General features: G+C 39.0%; 1 protein-coding gene across 10 annotated transcripts in view; it reads left to right on the plus strand.

Moving 5' to 3' along the window:
• Positions 1 to 7,549, plus strand: part of poe (E3 ubiquitin-protein ligase-like protein poe) — a 166,094-nt gene extending 158,545 nt beyond the window's left edge. For all 10 annotated transcript variants that reach the window (XM_053800041.2, XM_053800042.2, XM_053800043.2 and 7 more), the window contains exons 86-87: positions 1 to 94; positions 5,031 to 7,549. The exon at positions 1 to 94 is cut by the window's left edge and continues 57 nt beyond it. In XM_053800041.2, the coding sequence (XP_053656016.2) occupies positions 1 to 94; positions 5,031 to 5,095 (159 nt within the window). In that variant the 3' untranslated portion in view covers positions 5,096 to 7,549. The remainder of the gene's footprint in view (positions 95 to 5,030) is intronic.
• Positions 7,550 to 9,787: the final 2,238 nt, after the last annotated feature.

Genomic DNA, 9,787 nt, shown 5'->3' on the forward strand with positions numbered 1-9,787 from the left:
GACCAAGTGCTGGTCGAGGCTGCCTCTAAACTACTTGCAACATACCAGGAGGAACTTCTTCCCATTTCCTCTTTCATGGAGTTTTGTGATGTCAGTAAGTAAATCATCTTGTGTACCTCATGAAATGTGACCTGGATACAATCTTCTTCATGGCTAGTAATGCAACATATTGGCTGAGGGTTTAAATGTGATAATTAATTTCCACTCTTTTGTAGCATGAGCTTACAGCTTGTTGGCATTATTTTTGCTTGAGGTCATTTTGAGTATTTTATCTATAGATTTCCCATGTTTTCTTGTGCGCTTAACTGAGCTGCCGTTACAGTTACTTGCATATTTATAAGGTAGCATCACCTGATTCCAGTGTAAATGTATTATACTTTCCACCACCTTCTGAAGCTCGGGAGTGTCCATAACCCTAGCACTTATAAGTTAAATAATGTAGAACTTAGCCATACAGATTGCGAAAAGGACTTGGGGGTTATGGTGAGCAGCAACCTTAAACCAACACAGCAATGCCTAAGCGTACGTAATAAGGCAAATAGATTACTGGGATTTATATCAAGAAGTGTAAGCAACAGAAGTCCAGAGGTTATACTGCAGCTTTATACATCATTAGTAAGGCCTCACCTAGATTATGCAGCTCAGTTCTGGTCTCTGTATTACAAAATGGACATAAATTCGTTAGAAAACATTCAGCGTAGGATGACTAAATTAATACATAGCATTAGAAATCTTCCTTATGAAGAAAGATTGAAGACTCTTAAGTTACATTCACTTGTTAGACGAAGAATGAGGGGAGACCTGATTGAAGTGTATAAGTGGAAGATAGGTATTAATAAAGGGGATATTAACAAGGTCTTGAGGATATCTCTCCAAGAGAGAACCCGCAGTAATGGATTTAAATTAGATAAGTTTAGATTTAGAAAGGACATAGGAAAGTATTGGTTTGGAAATAGGGTAGTTGATGAGTGGAACAGTCTACCTAGTTGGGTTATTGAGGCTAGGACTTTGGGTAGTTTCAAATTTAGGTTGGATAAGTACATTAGTGGGAGGGGTTGGATTTGAGTGGGACTTGCACATGAGAGCTTATTTCTTGGGTAGCATTGAAAATTGGGTTGGTCAAATGTTTGTTAGTGGGATGAATTGTAAAGGACCTGCCTAGTATGGGCCAACAGGCCTGCTGCAGTGTTCCTCCTTTCTTATGTTCTTTTTTTTTTTATTTTTTTTTTTATTATCACACCGGCCGATTCCCACCAAGGCAGGGTGGCCCGAAAAAGAAAAACTTTCACCATCATTCACTCCATCACTGTCTTGCCAGAAGGGTGCTTTACACTACAGTTTTTAAACTGCAACATTAACACCCCTCCTTCAGAGTGCAGGCACTGTACTTCCCATCTCCAGGACTCAAGTCCGGCCTGCCGGTTTCCCTGAATCCCTTCATAAATGTTACTTTGTTCACACTCCAACAGCACGTCAAGTATTAAAAACCATTTGTCTCCATTCACTCCTATCAAACACGCTCACGCATGCCTGCTGGAAGTCCAAGCCCCTCGCACACAAAACCTCCTTTACCCCCTCCCTCCAACCCTTCCTAGGCCGACCCCTACCCCGCCTTCCTTCCACTACAGACTGATACACTCTTGAAGTCATTCTGTTTCGCTCCATTCTCTCTACATGTCCGAACCACCTCAACAACCCTTCCTCAGCCCTCTGGACAACAGTTTTGGTAATCCCGCACCTCCTCCTAACTTCCAAACTACGAATTCTCTGCATTATATTCACACCACACATTGCCCTCAGACATGACATCTCCACTGCCTCCAGCCTTCTCCTCGCTGCAACATTCATCACCCACGCTTCACACCCATATAAGAGCGTTGGTAAAACTATACTCTCATACATTCCCCTCTTTGCCTCCAAGGACAAAGTTCTTTGTCTCCACAGACTCCTAAGTGCACCACTCACTCTTTTTCCCTCATCAATTCTATGATTCACCTCATCTTTCATAGACCCATCCGCTGACACGTCCACTCCCAAATATCTGAATACGTTCACCTCCTCCATACTCTCTCCCTCCAATCTGATATTCAATCTTTCATCACCTAATCTTTTTGTTATCCTCATAACCTTACTCTTTCCTGTATTCACCTTTAATTTTCTTCTTTTGCACACCCTACCAAATTCATCCACCAATCTCTGCAACTTCTCTTCAGAATCTCCCAAGAGCACAGTGTCATCAGCAAAGAGCAGCTGTGACAACTCCCACTTTGTGTGTGATTCTTTATCTTTTAACTCCACGCATCTTGCCAAGACCCTCGCATTTACTTCTCTTACAACCCCATCTATAAATATATTAAACAACCACGGTGACATCACACATCCTTGTCTAAGGCCTACTTTTACTGGGAAAAAATTTCCCTCTTTCCTACATACTCTAACTTGAGCCTCACTATCCTCGTAAAAACTCTTCACTGCTTTCAGTAACCTACCTCCTACACCATACACTTGCAACATCTGCCACATTGCCCCCCTATCCACCCTGTCATACGCCTTTTCCAAATCCATAAATGCCACAAAGACCTCTTTAGCCTTATCTAAATACTGTTCACTTATATGTTTCACTGTAAACACCTGGTCCACACACCCCCTACCTTTCCTAAAGCCTCCTTGTTCATCTGCTATCCTATTCTCCGTCTTACTCTTAATTCTTTCAATTATAACTCTACCATACACTTTACCAGGTACACTCAACAGACTTATCCCCCTATAATTTTTGCACTCTCTTTTATCCCCTTTGCCTTTATACAAAGGAACTATGCATGCTCTCTGCCAATCCCTAGGTACCTTACCCTCTTCCATACATTTATTAAATAATTGCACCAACCACTCCAAAACTATATCCCCACCTGCTTTTAACATTTCTATCTTTATCCCATCAATCCCGGCTGCCTTACCCCCTTTCATTTTACCTACTGCCTCACGAACTTCCCCCACACTCACAACTGGCTCTTCCTCACTCCTACAAGATGTTATTCCTCCTTGCCCTATACACGAAATCACAGCTTCCCTATCTTCATCAACATTTAACAATTCCTCAAAATATTCCTTCCATCTTCCCAATACCTCTAACTCTCCATTTAATAACTCTCCTCTCCTATTTTTAACTGACAAATCCATTTGTTCTCTAGGCTTTCTTAACTTGTTAATCTCACTCCAAAACTTTTTCTTATTTTCAACAAAATTTGTTGATAACATCTCACCCACTCTCTCATTTGCTCTCTTTTTACATTGCTTCACCACTCTCTTAACTTCTCTCTTTTTCTCCATATACTCTTCCCTCCTTGCATCACTTCTACTTTGTAAAAACTTCTCATATGCTAACTTTTTCTCCCTTACTACTACTCTTATGTTCTTAAAACTCTAATCCAGCTAATTTGTTTCCTTAAATTGCTTCAAATATTTTGTCATCTGCACTTTCCATCATCATATCCCAACTTCCACTCTAGATTAATGATCATGCACTCTCTCAAATCCTTCCTCTACTTATACTTCTGTTTGCCTCAAATTATATATTCCCAAACTGTGGGCAGTTTAAAAAAAATTCTTTCAGAATTGTACAGCCTCAAAAACTGAATGTAACTATGAAAAGAAATCCAGATAATGTTGAATCTTTACATTATTATGACCTGTTGAAATTTGATGAATTGAAGCCTGGTAATTGCCAGGGACAAAATTGCGTTGCAGTCATTACAATCATATTCCATCAAATTTGATAGTGTTGTGTGATGCATATGAAGACTAAACGGGAGGGGTTGCAGTATTCCCAGTGAATTTCTTTTGCACATCATTCCCAGTTTTATGCTAAGTATTTCCTTGTTTTGTTTTACAAACTACCATATGTTCACTGTTTTAAAGGCACCTTCCCTCAAGGTTCAGACCTGTGCTCCAATTCCTTGAATTGTCTGAATGTTTTCCATTCTCCCAAGTACTGTATGACCCCTACAGGTTTAGCACTCCCCCCCATGAATGTAATAATAATAATGATAATTTTTCTTGGCTCGAAATTCTCTCAAACATTTAGTTAACACACTCTAGAATCTTCTCTACAGTAGTATCGCACAAAGGTTCATTAACTATAATCCACTTTTTGGATTCTCCTTTCATTCTCGTCCATACCATTCTCAAAACACGTGTATTCTGTTTTTCCACGTTGGTTTGTTTAACAGTATCTCTACACTTTCTTCAGTTCATTCAGGTACTCAAGACAAACTTCTTGAAAGGCTCCTTTGTCAAACTCTCTGGTCCTTTATAACTTTTCACTTGTTGCCAAGTCATTAGTTACCTTTTTCATAATACGTACAATCATTTTGTGCCTGTTTGTACTACACACCGGCATATTCAAGCATCCTTAAGTTATAATTTCTATTTGTTTTTGGTTACTAATTACTGAGAAGAGGTAAGTAGTAGTAGTCTGTATTCAGAGTTAATTCTACAATATACATGGCTATATTATTATAATGAAGACTAAGTACTACACCCTGCAGGACATGGCTATAAGATGATGTTCCTTGATACTGTTGAGGGGTTCTTGATCCCAAGGAATTGGTCTTATCCTTAAATTCCTTGGATTGACTGTATTTGCCTCCCATTCTTTGCATTCATTGTATGACCCCCAAGGGGGGTGTAGCACTTCCCCCTAAATGTAATTAATAATACGAGGTAAGGATAGCACTGTGATTGTCCCTTGCGATTAAAAGTAAGAATTTAATGAATTTATTAGAGAATTTGAAAACTAAAATTAGTGTAGAATGAAAGTAGTTAATTTTAAGCTTAATTGTTATCTTTACCATGAGAGTGGAAGTGAAAATTAGTTATCTTGTGCAAAACGTATGTTAACTACTATAAATTTGATTTCTTTATAATCAATGATTATATTGCATTCAGCATTTTTTCAACATAATTTTTACTTGTCATATTCTTGATGTTTAGCTTAGATAGTAAAGTAATAAATTTTAATTTTTTTTCCATAGGTCTGCTTCACGAGATTGAAAATCCAGATGAGTTCTTGACAGAACTACTTTTGAGTTTGCCGTGATAATTCCAGGTGTAGTGTGAAGATCCTTTACCTTTGCACAGAGGAAACCTAGTTTAAAATGCAAAAGAGTTTATAAAGTTATATATGTTAAAACTATAACTATTTTAAAGAATTTTCTGTTATGGCCAATTAATAACACCTTTATTAATGTCCTAAAAAACCATTTTACAGTGATAAATGCAATTTTAAGTATTATCATCCTACTTGCTTTAATGAGCACCAAGAACAAGTCAAAGTACTGTGGCTGGAATATTTCATAAATAATCTGTACTTGAGGGAACTAAAAAATGACAATTTTGGTCACTCCTGGACCATTATTAAGTATTAACAGAAGAAAATGCTGAGAAAATAAAATGGATTGAGAGAGGGGAAGAAGGTAGCGGTAGTAAAAACAGTAGAAGAAATAATAGTAATGGGAGTTACAACAAATTGCATTTGAGAGTGGAGTTCTCTGTTTCTCCAGTTCCAAAGGGTTTAATAGGTACAAAGAGGAGTACTGCAGTAGATGTAAGGGTCCATGCTAGGAAAGTGGCAAACAAGCAAGACAGTCTGAAGACAGGATACATGAAGTACATTAGACAGGTCAAGAGAAATGAGAAGGCAAAGGTCAGGTCAAGGCATGAGCATTTTAAATATTAGAGCATTTGATATTGTATGAAAGGCTGGTGTCTAGTAATAAAATAGGGACTATGATTCATGATAGGAATGCTGTGTATAAGGACTGAAAATCTGTTGAAGGCAGGAGGCAGCAGGAAATGGAAATACCTTTGACAAGTATGAACAAAGTGCATTTGTATAGAAAAATGGTCCAGGATGGACTGAAACATTATCTTAAGTGTAGGTTATTTGTGTTCTGATGAGCATACCTTAAGTAATATATGGCAAAGCAGGATAATAGAATATAAACAATGAATTGTTAAAAACGTTAATTTGAACTGTTCACGATGAGTTCAAGGGGTTTGTAGTAAATGCATATGGCTCAGATGAATTGAAGTGATTTGAATTAATGCAAAATTGCTTTAACCGATAACATACTGTAAATCATAATTAGTGCTGTTTCCAAGGAAAATTCTATTCAGGTAATTTTTACTTGGAAAATCAAGTTTTAGTTATTTTATATTGGTGACTTATATATACTTGATTATGAAAGGTAGTCTGTAAGGAAGAATATTTGGAAATACTGGTGGATCCTAAATGAGAAATAGCAAAACATGACTGATGATCCTAATTTGAAAGAAAAATGCATTCTGTTCCTTCTTGATTTTGACAAGAGCTTGTAACTGTTCAGTTGAAATAATACAGTACATATTAAGTTAAAGGACAAATAGGCTATAAATTATCTCCCACAGTTATAGTACCATAAGGTAAAAAATATATTTTTTATGATTGTCGTTGTAATGCACTCTGACTCAAGACCCAGTTCTTTACCATGACAGGACATCCCATAATAAAAGGCAGAGAAACTGATGGGTACTCTATAGACATTGTACAGCATATATGTACAGTTGAATTCTGTCAGTTTACACCTAGAATGTTCATTCCTGTTCTTATATCTGTAGTAAAAATGTGTAATGAATTTAACCTCTCTAACATTGAAAAGACTATTAGGACATTATTTAGGTGATATTATATGGTAGTGACAATGAACTTTATGACGAGTCTAGTTAATCAGATTCCTTTTTTTTCCTTCTAATGTGAGTGTGGTAAAAGTCTAACATGTATTAGTCCAGTAGTATATTTTGCAAATAGTATCTCCTCTAGTGTAAGTTATCCTGGTTCAAATTTCTGCCAAACCTGAGTGAAATAGGACTGGTTTTCCCTAATTCCTTATTACTGCTCTGTTCAAATTAGAAATCTGAGATGGTTACTAAAAGAGCTTTATACTTAGATTTTTGCATCTTGAAATATATTACAAAAATTGAGGTGTTGATTTCCATTTTTAAAATCTTAACTCGAACATTAAAATGTTATTTGCAAATTTGTAAATCTTAGTTATTTCAATCATTTATAATTATTTCTCATACTGTGAAGCATTAATGTTTTATGAGAATAGTATTTATCAAAATATTACATACTGATATATATTCATAGCACATAAAATTAGCAATTGTTAGAAGCTTTCACTCTTTAACACAGTTGTATCTCGGTAGAATATTTTGCACACTGGTAGAAGAGATCCTTGCACAAGGCATTTGTTTTCAGGTTCATTTATAGGGAGAATCATTTTTATTATGGCATAACATTACTGTCTCCAGTAATAAAGTGTTTAATCCATTTCATCAAGATTAACTTTGCTCATTAAATGGTTCAACAAATTGTTCTTGACGTATGACAAAAATTAAAAAAAAGAATGTAATTTTTTCTGTTACACTTAGTGGATTTTGTTTGTTCTGTTGCTAGGCTGAAATTTCTGCCTGATTCTGCAAACTCTGAATAAATATACATTGAATTAAATTTTTAAATTCAGTATCCTTAAGATGGTGTTCATTCATTTTTTCTTAAGTTTTCTCCCTTTAACCTCTTGCTGCTACTTTCCTGATCTAAGTCTCCACCACCACCCAAGACAAATGGGCTCTGTCCCAAGAAACTGAATTGCTCCTTCCTTGGATTAAATCTAAATGCCCCTAATCCTTCCCTGCCTCTTGCCTTCTTTAATAGTTTCTTGTGAAATCCAGCTCCTAGACAAGAAAAAAAGGAGTTACTATCAGCCCTGTTCTAACATAATTTCACTGATAATGCAACCTTTGATGATGGTGCTACTAGAGGTTGCTGCAGATCCAGAAAGTAGCAACCAAGAAAATGACCTGTAGCATTCTTTACAGTTTCCCACTTCCATTATTAGCTGAAAGATGATTGCACATTATGTGCTAATCTAAAATGGCTGTTTTGCAAAGTCTTCTTCAGTCTCCTGTGGTGTCATCCTGGTGGTGTGCCAGGTAGGATAAGAGATGGTTTCCAGCAGCACTACCTGCTGCAATGCAGCAGATATGGGTATGCAATTTCTTTTCATTTAATGGATCTGTTTTCCATTTTTCTTCTTTCTTTACCTCTTCAAGGGGGGCTCCTTGGCATGGTGAAGAGGCTCTTGGTCTGAGGAATTAGCCCTGTCGGTCTTCTTCCTCAGACCGAACCTAATTACCCCCCATTCTCCCGTCCCCTATCCCATCCTCCCCTTTTTCCATTCCTCCTCCTCCTCCCCACCCCTCCCTTTTGCCCTTCCTCTTTTTGGCCTTTGGGATTTCTCCCACAGGCGCACTAGTTCCTAGGTAGGGGAAAGGACACCGGGGTCCATCCCATTCCGTTGAGGTTCTTGGCGGTGGCGTAGTTTGCCGTGGAATCTGGATTGCCTGGGGATGTCCCGATCCCTCTCCGGTATCCCGGAGTAGCTTTGGGTGTCTTTCGGGCGACGGGTGTAAATCTGGAAGCCACCTTTCGGATTCCGGGGGTGGTGGCTGAAGGAGGTATGCTTTGTGGCGGATATCCGGCCGCCCTCTCTTTTGTCCACCGAGGTAGCTCGGCAGATGTGAGGTTGCTATCCCGGATTGCTGGTTTACTGGCATGAAGGGTAGGGTATGGCATGGGTTCCATGTTGCATCTGCGCTACTAGCGGTGCTGAGGTCCTCTTGGGCGCGGAGGGAGATTTCCGGCCCTTTCATTCCTCCCCGCTCCCCCCTTTTTTATTCTTTTTTTTATTTTTATTTTCTTTTCTTTCTTTTTTTTTTTCTTAAAAACAAAAAGCAAAGGAGTAACCTAACCATGGAGAATCCAATCCATGAACCCACTACCCCCGGGCCCCTTCTTGATACTGCACCCCATTATGACCCTGCCTTGTGTTTAGACCACTCTTCGGACACTCCTGATGCCCCTGTACCTCTTGCTGGTGCTGTTTCCTCGCCCGCTTCCGGTACCGGGGCTTCGACTGACTCCTTCGATTTGTCTGAACTCCGCTCTCCTTTGACTATGCTTCCGGCTTCTCCCTCTACGGTACGGCAATTTTCGAATCGCCCGCCCATTTCACGCCGGACCAACTCCGGTCCTACTCCTAAATGCCAACGTCAATCTCCTGATGATGCTCCTTCGTTATCTTCCCATTCTACTCGGAAAAGACCGACACGTCAAGCACTCCCTCTCCACGCTCAGTTTCGGACCACACAATAGACTAAATTCTTTACTTTAAGACCGACTTCTTCTGCCTACCTTTCTGATCATAGTATTGGCAAAGCGCTCCTGCATCATGTGGGTAGAGATATTTCATTTCATGCTCTCAAGAGCGGTACGCGCATAGTCACTGTCCAGAATGCTACCCAAGCTCATGATCTTTCTCTCCTTTCGAATATCGATACTACTCCTATCACTATTGAAAAACATCTTTCTCTCAATTCTTGTAGTGGTACTGTCATTCTGCCCCATACCATAGTCCAACAGAATTTCCAGTCATGTGGCAATGACATTTTTGAACAGCTGGAACTCCAAGATCTCCCAGTCCTCAAAGTAGACACTTATGTCCTTCCTGCCCGGGGGCGGAGACGTTACCCTTGCAATGTGGCTCGTTTAACTTTTGACAGCCGAGAACTCCCGTCCTCTGTATATGTCACAGGACATCGGTTACAAGTTCGAAAGGTGATACCTACACCGCAACAATGTAGAAATTGCTGGCGTTTTGGTCACCCAGCGAAATATTGCAGATCTATG

This window comes from Cherax quadricarinatus, chromosome 91 (genome assembly GCF_038502225.1).
Source record: "Cherax quadricarinatus isolate ZL_2023a chromosome 91, ASM3850222v1, whole genome shotgun sequence".
NCBI classification, from domain to species: domain Eukaryota; kingdom Metazoa; phylum Arthropoda; class Malacostraca; order Decapoda; family Parastacidae; genus Cherax; species Cherax quadricarinatus.